The following is a 17,479-nucleotide window of genomic DNA, read 5'->3' on the forward strand; positions in this document are numbered from 1 at the left end:
ACAAAATGGTAACTTTTATTCACAAAGCCTTGATTTCATTAAGGGTAGCATAGGCTATAAAAATATAAACTAATATAACCCTTTGGTAACATGTCCAAATCTTTACCTTAAGGGACACCTTCAGTAAGGGACAAGTTTAGTCCCTAAGTCCATTCAAATCTATAACCTTCATTGAGATGACCAACAAGGGAATGTGTTTTTCTAATGCTGAAATGACCCCTGCCAAGCTGACTGAGCATGATCAATTAATTTCCCACAGTCTTCCTGTAGTAGGTGCAGCATCTTCAAACCCCATTTCCCCCTTCCTAATATGCAACATTTTTTAAGTGATATAGAGACATTCCTTGAGACTTTGTTGGCTCAAGAGACCAAGAACTTCTAACCTGAGTACAAAGTGGCCATGGGGATGTGGGGGGTAATGATTGCAAGAGTTCAGCTAAATCAGTGTGAGGTCTCCTCGCTGCCTGTCCTTATGGAATATCCTTCTGCTATGGCTAAGTGCTGAATGACCTGAGTATCCCATTTATCTGCGGAATTAAACCTAGACTGCTAGGAGACTGGCCTAAGTCAGACCCATCCCAGAACAATTTCCAACTTTGCAAATCATGATCATTAATGACATAGCTGGATCTGAATGGATGATACACCACTGTTAATTTCTACAACCCTGTAGGGTGCTAAGTCAGAGCAATAACCTGGAAAATATATTTTCCTTCACATTTCCCCTATTTCTGGTAAATATCTTGATCACATTTTTTTAATGAGCACCTTATAGGGAACTTGGGGAGACACAGGGCTTCCATCACAAAGCGTGATACTTAGTTGGACATGTTTCATACCCTCCCACCCCAATACTACTATAAAGCAATGTGTAAATGATACGAGGCTCTATAGCAATAGCAATTCATATTTATATAATGTACTTATCTAAGTTATAGAGTGATTTCTGCACATCCCCCCCCCCCCCATGGATGATGGTGGTGAAAGATTTGCCCCCATATGAGAAAAGTGACAGGTGAAGAGGGTAAGTTACATGCCAGTGGTGAAATAGGTCTCATGACTGGGACAGGTCACCTTCTATACATGAGTGGGTAAGAAAATGGAGGAAAAGGGTGATGCAAGCAGCATGGTACTATACTTAGCAGGAAAATTTGGAAGAAGAGAGTTTTGAGTTGAATCTTTATAAAAATCTATCAACAAGTACTTCTGTAGAATAGAAAGACTGAGGAAATGATTTGAGTCAAAGTACAAAGGTGAGAATCAGTCAGTTTGTGAGGCTAATGTTAGGAGGTAATAACAGAGAGATGATGTTCAAGAGAGTAGAGCTGAAGGTCTAAGGAAGTTTCAAATGATTTGTCAGTTAAACTGGGTTTAAAATATATTCAATATTTATAAAATATGGAACTCATAAATTTGTTTACAATTGCTTTAAATTATCATCATTTTTTATGTAGCATTAAGAACATACATGCTTTACAACAAATGTGAGGAAACATTAAGGTTGGAAGTCAGTTTCCTTCTTGACGTGAAAAGTAAAAGATATACATATATGTGTATATAGAGACTATTTAAAAAAATCAATCAATGCCAATAACATTGGGAATCTTCTAAAATATGTTGAAATACATATTCTTCATAAAGAATCTGTCAATACTAAATTTAATTGGAACAGCATTATTCTGAATATCAAAATTAAAATAGTATGCTAATTTCCCTGAATCACTGTATACCATCTTACAAATTATACTCTGATATCTGGCAACTATCAGTTTATTATCCTACCATGAAATAAAAAGGTACTTCACTGGCCAGTTCCAATATTTTCTCCTGGTCAAACACAGAAACCTACATAATAAAATACAAAAGTAGTCCTCCTGTTTCTCCCTCTTGACACCTGAATTTTGAAACACATTGCTTAAGCTACAGATTTCAGGTAAAATGTGACTTTTAAAGAGCTTCCTCCCACTTCTAAATTTCGCTGTTGTTCCCTCGAATACAACTCTGAGGGTCATAGATGTCCCTTATTTTCCTCTGGGGAAATGGAGAGGACATTAGGTAAGATGATTTGCTTGATGTCAAGTGGCTAGAATGGGCTAATACTTAGACATGCTTGGAGTCTAATTTTTATCTAGAACATTCCTGTCTATATGATGCATTATCTTCTGTGCTACAGAAAGGCTCTCTTGTGCTTTAGTAGTTTTGTACCTCTTTTAGAAGTGGTTCTGTATCAGGATTTGAGGTTTCTGTGGTGGTAGAAGAACTGTCATCATCAGCCAAAGAATCTTTCAACTCGTCCTCTTGTGGCCTCCCCTTTCCTCTTCTCTCCTTCTCCTCTCGTTTCTTGAGTGGTTTGACTTTGCGCTGAGGAGGCTTGCTTTTCCCTATGGAGAATAAAACAAAACTTCTGATTCTAAGTCTTTAACAACAACAACAACCATTCCCTAATAAAAAAAAAAGATTTTAAGAGATATTAACCCTTAAGAATCAACGAGCAAGGCGGGGCGGAGCCAAGATGGCAACTGGAAAGCAGGGACTTCCGTGAGCTCTCCCCCAGGTCCCTCAAACACCTATAAAAAATGGCTCTGAACAAATTCTAGAGCTGCAGAATCCACGAAACAACAGAGGGAAGTAGGGCTCCAGCCCAGGAAAGCCTGGATGGTTGCAGGGAAGGGTCTATTGCACAGAGCTGGGAGCAGAGCAGAGCCCAGCGTGAGCCGTGCCAGGACGAACCAGACCGGGAACCGGGCGGAACAGGCCACAGGGCCCTGAATCATTGAACTGTGGCAGTTACCAGACTTCTCAACCCACAAATGCCAAAGACAACAGAGAAGGTTAGTGGGTAGAACTGCTAGAATGGAGTGAAAGGAGTGCACAGTCAGCACCAGCCCTGGGGACATGGCCCACCAGGTGGGAGGAATTAAGCAGTGGATCAGAGCGGGAGTGCAGAGCGTGCTTGGATCTGAGTCATGGTCTGCGTTGGCGGTTCTTGGGGGAGGAGAAGAGCTGGTGTAGCAGAGCTTGCTGTGTAGAAGTAGCTCTTAAAACAGCAGTAGAAGGCTCCTAAAGCTTGGGACAAAGTAGTCTCTACTCTACAGGCAGTAATACCCTGACAAAAAGCTCAAGGGTCAAGTAGTTGGCTGGGAACATGAGCAGGCAGTGAAAATGGTCTCAGATTCAGACTCAGATTTTGGAATCTTTCTTTGGTGACAAAGAAGACCAAAACATACAGCCAGAAGAAGTCAACAAAGTCAAAGGGCCTGCAACAAAAGCCTCCGAGAAAAACATGAACTGCTCTCAGGCCATGGAAGAGCTCAAAAAGGATGTGGAAAAGCAAGTTAGAGAAGTCATGGAAAAATTGGGAAGAGAAATGAGGGTGATGCAAGAAAATCATGAAAAACAAGTCAATGACTTGATAAAGGAGACCCCCCAAAATACTGAAAAACACGCTAAAAAACAGACTAACTCAAATGGGCAAAAGAGCTCCAAAAAGCCAAGGAGAAGAAGAATGCCTTGAAAGGCAGAATTAGCCAAATGAAAAAGGAGGTCCAAAAGACCACAGAAGAAAATACTACCTTAAAAATTAGATTGGAGCAAGTGGAAGCTAGTGACTTTATGAGAAATCAAGATATTATAAAACAGAACCAAAGGAATGAAAAAGTGGAAGACAATGTGAAATATCTCATTGGAAAAACCACTGACCTGGAAAATAGATCCAGGAGAGATAATTTAAAAATTATTGGACTACCTGAAAGCCATGATCAAAAAAAGAGCCTAGATATCATCTTTCAAGAAATTATCAAGGAGAACTTCCCTGATATTCTAGAGCCAGAGGGTAACATAGAAATTGAAAAAATCCAATGATGGCCTCCTCAAAAAGATCCCAAAAGGAAAACTCCTAGGAATATTGTCACCAAATTCCAGAGCTCCCAGATCAAGGAGAAAATACTACAAGCAGCCAGAAAGAAACAATTTGAGTACTGTGGAAACGCAATCAGGATAACACAAGATCTAGCAGCTTCTATATTAAGGGATTGAAGGGCTTGGAATATGGTATTTCGGAGGTCAATGGAGCTATGATTAAAACCAAGAATCACCTACCCAGAAAAACTGATAATGCTCCAAGGCAAAATATGGATTTTCAATAAAATAGAGGACTTTCAAGATTTCTCAGTGAAAAGACCAGAGCTGAATAGAAAATGTGACTTTCAAACACAAGAATCAAGAGAAGCATGAAAAGGTAAACAAGAAAGACAAATCATAAGGGATTTACTAAAGTGGAACTGTTTTCTCTACATTCCTACATGGAAAGATAATGTGTGTAATTCATGAGACCTCAGTATTAGGGTAACTGAAGGGAATATATATATGTATATATGGACAAAGGGCACAGGGTGAGTTGAATATGAGGGGATGATATCTAAAAAAATCAAATTAAGGGATGAGAGAGGAATATATTGAGAGAGGGAGAAAGGGAGAGATAGAATGGTGTAAATTATCTCACCTAAAAGTGGCAAGAAAAAGCAGTTCTATTGGAAGGGAAGAGGGAACAGGTGAGGGGAATGAGTGAATCTTGCTCTCAACAGATTTGACTTGAGGAGGGAATACCATACACACTCAATTGGGTATCTTACCCCACAGGAAAGTAGGGGGAAGGGGATAAAAAAGGGGGGCAATAGAAGGGAGGGAAGAAGTAATCAAAAGCAAACACTTTTGAAAAGGGATAGGGTCAAAGGAGAAAACTGAATAAAGGGGAACAGGATAGGAGGGAGGGAAATATAGTTAGTCTTTCACAACGTGACTATTAATAGGAGTGTTTTGCATAATGATACGTGTGTGGCCTGTGTTGAATTGCTTGCCTTCTTAGGGAGAGTGGATGGGGAGGGAGGATGGGAGAGAATTTGGAACTCAAAATTTTAAGAGCAGATGCTCAAAAAAAAAAAAAGTTGTTTTTGGGGCAGCTAGGTGGCGCAGTGAGTAGGGCACTGGCCCTGGAGTCAGGAGAACCTGAGTTCAAATCCAGGCTCAGACACTTGGCACATGTACTAGCTGTGTGACCTTGGGCAAGTCCCTTAACCCCAATTGCCCTGCCTTCCCCCCTCCAAAAAACAAAACTAAAAAACAAACAAAAAAGGTTGTTTTTGCATGCATTGGGAAAATAAGATATACAGGCAATGGGGCTTAGAAATCTATCTTGTCCTACAAGAAAGTAAGGGGAAAAGGGATGGTGGGGGTAATAGAAGGGAGGGGTGACCAGGGAATGGGGCAATCAGAATATATGTCATCTAGGAGTGGGGGGAAGGGTAGAAATGGAGAGAAAATTTGTAACTCAAAATCTTGTGGAAATCAATGCTGAAAACTAAAAAATATCAAATAAAAAAAATCTAAAAAAAAAAAATCAACGAGGAAGTATTTGTTAAGCAGTTGGTGCTAGGCCCTGGGATAGAGAGAAAGGCAGAAATGGCCTCTGGGCCTCAAGGGGCTTACATGCTGTGGTGCAGACAGCATGTAAATGGATACAGCCACAGTGTAGGGAAGGCTCCAGCAGCTGGGGAGACTCCTGATAACGGTGATCATTCTTTTGATTCTTGAGGGAAGCCAGGGGATTCTTAGAGGTGGAGGTGAGAAGGGAGGGTGTTCGACTTATGGAGGACATCCGTGCTCAGTTCTCTGTCTGGAGGTGTACTAACCAATTATAGCTTTTTTGGGTTTTATCTTCTGTTGCTGTTGTTTTGGATTTCTGATTTCTTTAGTAGAAAGAAGCTCCCTCTACAAATGCAGAACTTACTGCTCTGAAATGTTGCTTGGGGGCACCGATTAGTACCCAGGGTCAGGTCAGCTCTTTGTATATTATGGCATGCTGTCTTTCCAGGTATAGTTTGTTGACTAAGGAGGTGATTTTTCTAGCATAGCCTTTCAATGAAATTCAGCTCAGTTTAGTTCATATTTATCAACCTTACTATAGTAAGCCACTATGGCAGGAGCTGGAAATATAAAGAAAAAAAGTGCAGAATAGTCCCTGTAAGCCAAGAGATGAGGAGGGAGAGCATTCCTGGTATGGAGAACAGCCAATGAAAATGTCTGGAATGAGGAGATGGAGGATCCTGTCTAAGGAACAGCAAGGAGGCCAAGATCACTGGACTGCAGAGTACCTAGCAGGGTTTAAGGTGTAAGAAGAGTTAAAAAGCAGTTGTAGGGGAGCAAGTTTTGAAGGGCTTTGAATGCCAAAGAATTTTGTCTTTGATCCTACAGGGAGGAGGGAGCCACTGCAACCTTTGCTTTGGTAAGATTACTTTGACAGCTGAGTGGAGGATAGACTGGAGTCTTGTGGAAGGGAGACCCACTAGCAAGCTATTGTAATAGATCAGGCACGAGATGATGGGAGCCTTCACCAGAGAGGCGACACTGTCAGGGGACAGAGGGGACATATGTGAGAGATGTTATGGAAATAAAATGGGGGGGAGAGGAGAGTGAGGAGTCAAGGATGGCACCTAGGTTGCAAAACTGGGTGACTTGGGAGGACTGCTGTGCTCTTGATAGAATATGGAGGTGTGGAATAAGATAGGGATGACAGGAAAAATAATGAGTTAAATTTTCAATGTTGAGTTTTAAGGGGCATCTACTTGAAGATGTCCAATACAGGGAGTAAGACTCAAGGTCAGCAGAGAGGTTAGGTATAGATAAGGAGTTGCTAATCCATGGGAGAGGATGAGATCACAAGTGAACCAGTATAGCAGGAGAAAAGGGCCCAGGAGAGAGACCTGGGGAGATAGCCATGGTTAATGGAGATGACTGGGTGAAGACACTGCAAAAGAGACTGAAGGAGCAGTCAGGTGGGGGGAGAACCAGGAGAGAGAAGTGTTATTAGAACCTAGAGAGAAGACAATATTAAGAAGAGGAGGGCAATTGATACTGTTAAAAGTTGCTGAGAGGTCAAGAAGGATGATGACTGAGAAAAGGCCAGTAATTTTGGAGAGAGCATTTGGGCTAAATGGTGAAATCAGAAGCCAGACTGCAGACACTTAAGAGAGTGAGAGGAAGGGAAGCAGAGGCCCTTATTATAGATGGCCTTCTCAAGGATATTAGCCACAAAAGGGAGGAGAGATATGGAGTGATAGCTAGCAGGTATCAATGTATAAAATAAGATGTTTTTGCTGAAACAGGGGCATGTTTGCAGACAGTAGGAAAGGAAGAGAATGAAGGTAAGTGAGAGAATGGAGAAGATAGAGGAGGAAATCTATTGCATAAGACAGGACAGAATGGGATCTCTTGTGCATGTAGAGGAGGTTGTCTTAGCAGAAGATCAGTATGAAAGCTGTGTGGAGGGCGAGCTGGTGAGGGAACGGAATTGAGGGCAGGGCTGGTGGCACTGATTAGGAGGCTACTGCAATAATCCATGTGAGAGATGATGAGGGCCTAAACTAGGGTGGTGGCCATATGAGTGGAAGGGGACATCTGTTAAAGATGGCTACTGACCCTGTGGGAGATGATAAAAACATCAAAAGAGAGGTATGGACAGAGAATAGAGCCTGGGTCAGTGTTCAGAGGAACACTAATAGTGAGGGGGCAAGAAATGAATGAAGATACAGTGAGGGTGTAATCAGACAGGTAGGGGGAGAACCTGGAGAAAGCAATGTCACAAAAGTCAGAAAAGGAAGAGTATCCTGGAGAAAAGACTTAGAGAATAAAAAATTCCATTGTGTTTAATGTCTGCCAACTATTAAAATAAGCATTTAATTCAGGATAGCAAAATCCCACCTTAAAGGCTCTTCTCCCACAACTTATCTCCCACACATACATTAAAGCTATACACAAATGATTTTCTCTGGAAACTCTCTGATCATTAATACTAATCAATGCACATAACAGGGAGACATTCTTGCCAAAAGTATTTGTCACTGTCACAGAGGACATCCTGCATAGCAGAGTCCAAAAAGAAGAGAAAATCCCCCAAAATGGCAAGGTCCTATAGATATCTCTGTTAATGAATACCATTGTGCTGACTGCATCAAACTTAGGACACTACAGAGCCTACTAAGTATAATCCACAATCCTTCAAAAGCTGTCAGCCTATCTGCACAGGGGAAACCCAGTGGATAAAGAATGCCTATTGTTTAGACGGGGTTTGGCAGACCAAGGCCTGTGGTCCAAATCCAGCCCAGGGGCCATGGTTGGCTGGCCTCTTTATTTAGACAATGAACTCCAGTAGCCAGTATCACCTCCAGGATCAAATACAAAATCCTCTGTTTGGTATTATGACCTAGGTTTCTCCTACCTTTCCAGTCTTCTTACATCTCACTCCCTGCAATGTACTCTTTAATTCAGTGACACTGGCCTTGCTGATCCATAAACAAGACACTCCACGTCTTGGCTCTGGGCATTTTTTCTGACTATCCTACGTGTCTGGAATACTCTTTCCTCCTCATCTTTGCCTACTGACTTCTCTGTCTTCCTTTAAGTCCTAAATAAAATTCTATCTCCACAGGAAGCCTTTTCCAATCCTTGTTTGTATGTATTTGTTTGCATGCTTTTTCCTCCTTTAGACTGTAAGCTTCTTGAGGGCAGGGACTGCCTTTTGCCTCTTTTTCTATTCCCAGTGCTTAGTACACATAGTGGGAACTTACATGTTTTTTGACTAACGTGATCTATTAGCACATAGACTATATGCTGGGCAGTCACTGTGGGTAGACAATGAACTGGGCCCCAAACTGAAAAGGAATGAGGTAGGTTAGATTACATTTGGGAAATTATAAAATGTTTTTAATGACAAAAGCTTATCTTTCCACATAAATATTCTTTGAGAGAGATGATATGATATGGCTGCAAGTCACGGAATAAAATAGTTTCTGAAGAATTAAAGTTGCAGGGCAATGTAGAAACTGGTTACAACAAAGTAGTGAAGGACTATATTCGAAGTGGTAAGAAATACATCATTAGACAGATGATGGGCAGGAAAAGAGGGCTGGCAGGTCACATAGTGAGCGAGAGACTCAGGATAAACTCTTGGCTCCACTGGTAAAAGGCCCCTTGCAGGATGGATGGGTGGTCCATCTGTAGAGACTTGCTTGACTGGAGAATGTAGACAGAGATACCTAGGAGGAGGTGGGGAACCTGAGGCCTTAAGGGGATTAAGGATCCCCTTAAGGATTTGTACTGTCAAGTTTGGATTCAGTCAAAGGGCTGTACTTGAGGACCTAGAGGGCCACATGTGGCTTCAAGGCTGCAGGTTCCCTACCCCTGAAGGTGCGGACTTGTTGGGAGTGTATTCAAGCATTTAGCTACTTGTACAAGAATCTCAGTTAGGAACCAGAGAAGTACAAGAGCCACACTGCAAAAAGGCAACATTAGCTGGGCCTGACTCATCTCCTCACTTTATACTCTTTCTCTTAGTGAACTTATCAGCCATCTCTGCCATAACTGCCATCTGCCATAACTGCCATCTCTATATGTTTCGTTCCAGTCTCTCCCCTGAGCTTCAGACCCAGATCACCAAACTGCCTACTGGACATTTCAAAGTGGATATGCTGGAGAAGTCTTAAACTCATTATTTACCTCCCCACCTCCCCGCCCCAAACTCTCGCCTTTTCCAAACTTCCTTATTTCTGTTGAAGGCACCACCACCCTTCCAGTGTCCCAGGTTTATAATTTACTATTTATCCTGAACTCTTCAGTCTCTCTTACCCTATAAATCCAATCGGTGGTCAAGTCTTGCCATATCCTCCTTCACCACATCTCTTTCATCCAACCCTTTCTCTCCACTCACACAACTATGATAGTTGAAGCCCTCATCACCCCTCCACTAGAGTATTAGAACAGCAACCAAACTGGTATCCTCGCCTTAAGTCTCTCTCTACCTTCATAATGTTGTCAAAGTAATTGCCCTTAAGCTCAGAAGTGAACACGTGACTCCCTGAGACAACTGACTCCAGAAGCTTCCTATTGTCTCTAAGATAAACTGTACTGTGGAGCTTTTAAGGCCGGGTACAGCTAGGCCCTACCCTGTCTTTCGAGACTTGCTGGATGATGACCGTGGCTCCATCTCTGGTGGTTTTCGTGTCTTTGCACTGGCCATCTCACTCTCCTTCCCATATGTGGAATGCATGTGACCTCACAGTCCCTCTCTTCCTGTAAAATGTAGCTCAGGCATCACATTGGGCATGAAGATTTTTCTGATCTCTCCAAATACTAATGTTCTTTGTATGTATTTGTACTTATTAACTTCCTTTTTATGCTGTATATATTTTTAACATTGCTATTTTCCCAAATGAATGTGAACTCATCACAGGTAGGAAAGTTCTCATTCTTTGTACTTATATCTCTAGCGCAGCGCTTTGCCCAAGGCTGGTACTTAATAAATACTCACTGACTGATGGCTGATCTGAAAATGAGTCAACTGAAAATTTCATTAACTGAAACTAGTAAAGCTGAATTGAGCAGGAACTTTAGACTTGGAATCAGGCATATCGTAATTTCAATCAAACCTCTTAGATGTCTAGTCATGGCTAAGTCACTTAACCTCTGTTGGCTTCAGGTAACTGTCTAAGGCTACAAGTTACAGATTGATTATCACAAATGTGTTCCAGATGGAGTTCTCACACTAACAAAGTCACAGGTCCTTGACTTCATTGATATATTTCAGATCACAGTTAAAGTAAAACTTATAGAGGTCTGAATCTTAGAAGAACTTTACACTTTAGTAATAAAAATATCTTATCTCAGAAAATCAATCATTACTAGTAGTCATTGCCTAGATAAGTTGGCACCTAATTAATACTAAGACTAATTAATACTAATTAATTAGTAATTAATTAATTAATACACTAATTAATACAAAGACACAGTGTCTAAAGGCAGTCTTATGATTGATAAACATGACATGCTCAGGATTAAAGAGCTCTTTCTTCACAATGCTATGAGGTAGGTAGTGCAAATATTATAATCTCCATTGTATAGATGAAAAAACAGGCTCAGAGAAGAGTTTAAGTAACTTGTCATGGAAACACAACTACTAAGAGCCAAAGACTATTTCGGAATGTAGGTTTCCAAGCCCAGCGACCCTTCCCCCATATGTCTATACTACATGGCTTAGGAATACTGATGTAATCCACACGATTGAGTTCAATCCATGACTAGACTGATCATGCATACACGTAAGTATATATATTATTCCTATAACTTCACAGTATCATGGTTTAATATATTATCCTAGTAATGCTATGCTAGGATAAAATCCTTCCAAATGGTGGCTCCCTCTCTATTTTGTCAGAAAAGAGTCAGTCCACTGATTGGTGGAGAGGAACAAGTACAGACCATTAGAAAATAGCTGCTGAGAAGGCATCCTACCCTGAGCTTCAGGGAAAAAGGCAGAGAGGGTCAAGAGGCAGGCTGAGGAAAGGAGAAGTCAGTCAGGGATATGCCTGAGCACTGTTATGACAATGAGAAAAAGTTAATGGCTCCATGCTTCTTCTTCTGTAAGAGAGAAGTATCATTGTTTCATAAACACTGCAAAGAAAAGAGTCAAGTTTTTAACGTCTCATATGAGCTGTGAACATGATATTTAAACTGTAAAGATCTTAACTCCTGACTCCACTGAGACATAGTTTACTCAAAAGGCATCACAGAATTGCTATACCACCCGGCCATTCAATACTACCAGGCATCAATATGAAGCTTAATGATTATTATTCAACAGTTAAAAACAGTTAAAAAGAGACCTATTTTCCCCTTCATTTTCAAACAGTCGAAATGAATGGACAACATATTGGAATGACTGTTTGTTACAAAACCACAATTACCTCTTCTCTTCCTTGGATTTAAGAATCATTAATACAATGTGTAGAAACATGTTCCATGATTAAAGTTCTAGAGGACCTAACCTATTATCCCCTTAGATTAGTCTCAAACTCAAAATTCATGTTTTCTTTAAGTTTACAAGTATTCATCTACTTTTACTACCTAAAACTTTTTATCATCACAAATAACTTTTGTGAATCTCTATACAAAGAGATAAATTTATTAAAAGTGTAACTTAGGACTGGGATTCTTAACTTGGAGTCCAGAGAGCCTCAGGACATGGACAGATTTCAAGAGGTCTGTGAAAATGACAACTTTATTTTAACTAACCTCTAAATAAAACTTAGCATTTCCTTCAATTATGAATTTTTATAAAAAACTTATTATGAGAAGGGGTCCATGGAACAAAAAAAGTCAAGAACCCCTGACTCATGGGGATTGTAAAAAGAGAGATGTAGCCAGGTTGTGAGTTTTAGGTCTTCACATGATTTTTTTTTTTTTAAGAAAATAATTCATGTCACTGTCAAATTATCTCTAGGACAGAAGGTAATGATAAATGTTTGCCATGCTAAAACATAAAAAGAAAAGACTAAGACTCATTTGTAGCACAACCTAAGTAAAAATAGACGAAAGTAACATTCCTATTCTTTAATTTTAAAATAATAATAAAATTATCTGCTAAAATAAACTCAAAAAATTATAATTTATGAAAAAATGGTTTTATGGCCTTAAGTTGCTATTAAAATAAATACTTTGAAACAATTAAATTACAAAATCAAATGCAGTGAATTTCCAAGAGGAATTGACATAATTCTATCTGTTTGCTTTAGAAGGATCATAGAGCCACAGATCTAGAGTTAGAAGACCTCAAAGGCCATATAGTTCTACCAGTCATTCAACAGATGAGGGAACCAAGCCCCAGAAGGAAGGAAGGCTAAAAATGTTGTTCAAAGTTACAAAAGTCATGCTGGAGATGGGAACTGAGCCCAGGCTGCCTGATGCAAAAGCAATGCTCTAGCCATTATACCATGCTTTTGCTACAGAGATCAATTAAAAAAAAAAAAAGTACAACTAATGGCCATTTGTAGCTTTTTTCACACCTCGCTCTTGAAAACCAGGAGTTACCCAGACCTTTGATTCAAGAGTAAAGGACAATAGAAAGACTCAGTCCTCTCAAGTGAAGATGTGGAATGTATCACTTTAGTATTCAGCATTGATAACACTAAACACAGGGGAATAATGGGAAGCTTCTGGGATTGTTAGCCTTCACCAAAGCCACCCATCTATTACATAGTACACAAGTGGCCTGGAGATCAGGAGAGTTAAGTAACTTGCCCAAGATGACATAGCTAGTGAAGGTCAGGGGTGGGATTTGAATTATTCATGACACCCAAGCTCCCTAAACAGTGAACACACACCCACTAAATAAGAAATGCCTAACCTTTCCTGATGCTAAGATATAATCTTTATATGATGCTAAAGTACGAAGCAGTATAGGAACAATAAATTTCTGCTTTAATAAGCAATCTTAAACTGCTGAAATTGTTGGGGAAAATGGCTTTTGTGACTATATTCTGAAAAGTCTGTATCTTATTTTTAAAACTCATGCTTATGGAGGGATATCAACTGACAAATTTACCCTATTACCATAATTATAGGGATGACAGTTTCTTAACTTTTTAGCACCAAAGAAAAGGAGTCCAATTACCTTTGTTTTTTGACATTGGAGATGGAGGTTGGTCTGGAAACACATCTAATGAAGGGGATTCAGTGTGATCAAAATCTTTGTCCATGGCTTCTATAAGACTGGTGATATCTGAATCTTCTGAGCTGTGTCTTAAATTGCTGGCACACTCTGGGTGGGAAGGGTGAGCAAGTGGTGGAGGGGGCATGGAGCTTTCGGGATGATGCTCCAGTTGCTGAGGCACTGTTGGTGGAGGTGGGGAGTGCTGCTCCAGCAGGACCTGACTGTGGTGCTGGTTCTGCTTTGCTCCTTTGGACCTTCTGCCTGCTGTATGACTCTGTGTTACTGTATTTGAATCCAAGACTAGGGTACCTGTTCTGTTAGCAGACTGTGTAGAAGTCCTGCTGGTAATGTTTGAATTGTTTTTAGATTTGTAATTTTCAACATCAGCTGAGTTTCTACTGCTGTGCAGATGAACCGATGGATTGCAGTGCTTATGATTTCCTGAACTGGATCTGGATGAGGAACCTCCTGTTCCATAGATTCCTCTACCGGAACTGTGATTGGTGTCAGATCCAAGACTGTTCAAGCTGAAAAATGACCAATTATTATCAGAATACATGGATTAAAAATGTACTCCTACTTCAATTAGAACTACATTAAGGAATTAAGGGCTCAAAGAGTTCTTCTCTGACGAATGAGGCACAGCATTATTTACCAGGAGAAAGAGGTCACTGAATGGAGTCTAACAGTTGGTGAATCAACATTTCACATCCACATAAAATTCATACACACTATATTTTTTCCTCCTCTAAAAATTTTATTATTTATTTTTAATATTCTATTTTTTTTAAAATTCTGAGTTCCAAATTCTCTCCTTCCCTTCAGCCCCTCTCCCTTCCAGTGAGAAGTCAAGCAACATATCAATTACATATGGGAAGACATGCAAAACATTTTCGTATTAGCATACTTTTAATGTACACTACTGAATGTAGTCAATTCATCACAAACATAAAATACTCTAGGAAAACACTAATGGAAATAAAGGTAATCTCTAAAATAACAAAATGTTCTATCTACCTAAATATTTGTGAACTGTCAGTTACTGGCTCCCAAAACGTTTGCCAACATTATAAAAATATTGTCTCTGGGATGGGTGTTTTGCAGCTCAATGCCACAGTAAAAAACAATTTAATAATCAGAATTAAGTTGGTTGTTTTTTCTGTGCACAACAACAACATAATAATTAACACTGCTATATAGTACCTACTATGTTCCAGGAAACATGCTAAGCTCTTTACAAATATTATCTTATTTGATAAGGTTTTATAAACATTCCTGCAGACAGGATTTATTGTTGCTATGAACTTACTTTCCTTCAGATGAAATACCAACAATTCTCCTGAGATCAAACGGTCTTCCCATATCAAAGGGAGGGTTTGAAGCCTCAAATGACAGACGTCTTCGAAATGGCTCCCAAATTCCTTGAGCTTCTAAGTAGGCTGTTCCAATTACCAAGAGAAAGAGTACACTGCAGGGGACCAAAAATTTGGAGAATCAATATTGTCAATATCAGAATGCAGAAATTTAAGAGTACAACAAACAACAGCATAATAACCTGGTGGTAAATCAATTATATAGCACCAAAAAATGTTGCCTCTATCAGTCTTTGCTTAGCAAGATGAAAAATATGCAAAAAATTTATGGATTAAAGATTGGAAGCACATATCTATTTTACAGTGTTGGATTAAATGGAATTCTGATAAATGTTCACCTTAAGGGTGACCTTTCCACAAGACTGATTTATTTTTGCCAAGAAGAAACTTTTGACCTTCCTCTGCTTGTCTTTTATACAAAATTAACTAATCAATTTAGCAACCCAACTTATCTCTATCAATAAAAGATTCTGGAAAAGAAAAATAAAATAGGATAGTTACAGGGGATGTTTTTTGGTTTTAACTATTTTTTTTTCAAAATCATTATACATAAATCATTTTAGCAATTTCAACTAATGGGCTTGAACTGATAATGTCTTTTTCATAGACAAAACTATGCTTAATTATCAAAGATGTATGACAATTGATGGTGGGAAAAATTCCTTTTGGTTACTGAATATGCCCCCATGATCATTAAATCCAATCTATTGCAAAAAACATATGGTATAATACCTCATTATTCCTGAGATGATTATGTACAATGCCAATTCCCAGTTGGGTCTGGGCAAGGCTTCTGCACATGTTGCTAACATATGATATGGAAGGGATGCATTCAATATAAAAGTAAATTCGGAGCCACAAGCCGTTATGAACTTCAGTTCACGAATGACCCTGGAGGCAGTGAAATCAGGTGTAAACCTAAAAGAGAATGATGGCAGTAAGGATTAATGTATTTTAAATGATATCATGTAACAGTTAAAATCCTAAACTAATCTCATAATGATCTTTTAATAGGAACATACTCTGTAAGTTTGGGGAGATGTAATCAAAGTTAGAGCATTGTCAGGGTCCACCACAGTAATGAATCCAGACAAAGATATCTAGGTCTTTTTTTTCTGTAGTATAGAATCTCAGTGTCTCAAGCTGGACCTACTGTGATCATTTCTTAACTATCTGTCTTATCTTGGGCCTCTAATCCATTCTATATTTATACTCATGCCAAATCAATCTCCCTGAAACACTGTTCTGTAGATAAAATTCTCTCATTCAAAAACTCCACTGGTTCTCTACTATTTAGAGAATAAAGTCCTAGTTCCTTACCTGGCTATCACAGGCCCTATGTAAACTGGTTAAAATTTTTCTCTCCAAACCTTAGGTCCCTGAAATTAGCTCTCCAATCTGCATAAACAGATCTACTCATCGAACATGCCATACACAGTTCTGTCTTTATTGTTCCGTTCATGTTACTTCCTTTTGCCAGAATGCACTTTTGTTTAGCCCTACCTGTGGGAAGCGTGGGGTCGGGGGGGGCAGGACAGGGACCTGCTGCCTTAATGCTGCACATGGCCCTTCAGGTCCTCAAGTGCAGCCTTTTTAAGAGAATTTGTTCTATGAAGTTTGGATTCAATCAAAGGCCCCACAGGAGGACCTAGAGGGCCACATGTGGCCTTGAAACCACAGGTTCCCCACCCCTGATTATATCCTTCTTTCAAGATGATGTTCAAATGATTTTTTCAATTTGAATCCTTTTTTGAATTCTTGTAGTACAGTCAATCCTCAACTTTCACAAGGGTAACATTCCTAAAAGATGGTGTGAAAGTGAAAAATGTGAATGCTGATAATGCTGAAAATCTGGGAAATAGGAGGTTAGGTTCCCATGATGACCAAAAACTGTAATTTTGCATTACGGATTGCTGAAAATACACTTTTATGCATACAGTTCTTTATAACAAAACATTAATTCTAATGATATTCACTTTTCCTAACACAGTAACCATAAAATATTCCATAAAATGCAGTACACAGAATAAAACTGTTAACATGTGAAACATTTTTCTTGCTAGTGATTCCCTAGAATTCTGTGACCTTTTGTACTAATATTTCAATTAAAAAAAATAAAAACAATGATTTCAGACAATATTATTCTGATATAGAGAGATTTGCATGAGTATAGTATTGGCTGCCCTTTGAAAACCAGCGGGGAGGTTGCTGGGACTTTAGTCACTGCTGTCAGAAAATGCTAGACTGGCAAGGTCTTGACATCACCTCTGTCACTCTGAACGCACAGGGAGCTCTTTACTCTACAATGGTAGGGTGAACAAAACCAGTGAAATGCCTAGTAGGATATCAGCAGCTCCACAAACTTGTGTGTATTACGCCTCTCATTTTTTTCTCTACTGCACACAGCTGTGAATTCATGTGATTGCCAATGTGAATGTAGAAATGAGGTTGCTAATAAAATCATATGAATGCTCAAAGTCACAAAAGTTAAATGCATGAATGTTGAGGATCGACTGTATTTATTGTTTTTACTACAATGTGACATTTATTATAAGCTACCTTTCATTAT

The 17,479-nt window shown here is 39.4% G+C and overlaps 1 protein-coding gene across 4 annotated transcripts in view; it reads right to left on the bottom strand.

Annotated features, from left to right (window-relative positions):
- TMEM131 (transmembrane protein 131) overlaps window positions 1–17,479 on the bottom strand; it is a 274,512-nt gene that overhangs the window by 12,106 nt on the left and 244,927 nt on the right. For all 4 annotated transcript variants that reach the window (XM_036743188.1, XM_036743187.1, XM_036743186.1 and 1 more), the window contains 4 exons: window positions 15,643–15,828; window positions 14,847–15,005; window positions 13,499–14,064; window positions 2,206–2,381 (listed from right to left, as the gene is read on the bottom strand). In XM_036743188.1, coding sequence (XP_036599083.1) covers window positions 2,206–2,381; window positions 13,499–14,064; window positions 14,847–15,005; window positions 15,643–15,828 — 1,087 coding nt within the window. The remainder of the gene's footprint in view (window positions 1–2,205; window positions 2,382–13,498; window positions 14,065–14,846; window positions 15,006–15,642; window positions 15,829–17,479) is intronic.

The sequence above is a fragment of the Trichosurus vulpecula genome, chromosome 2 (assembly GCF_011100635.1).
Source record: "Trichosurus vulpecula isolate mTriVul1 chromosome 2, mTriVul1.pri, whole genome shotgun sequence".
In the NCBI taxonomy this organism is placed as follows: domain Eukaryota; kingdom Metazoa; phylum Chordata; class Mammalia; order Diprotodontia; family Phalangeridae; genus Trichosurus; species Trichosurus vulpecula.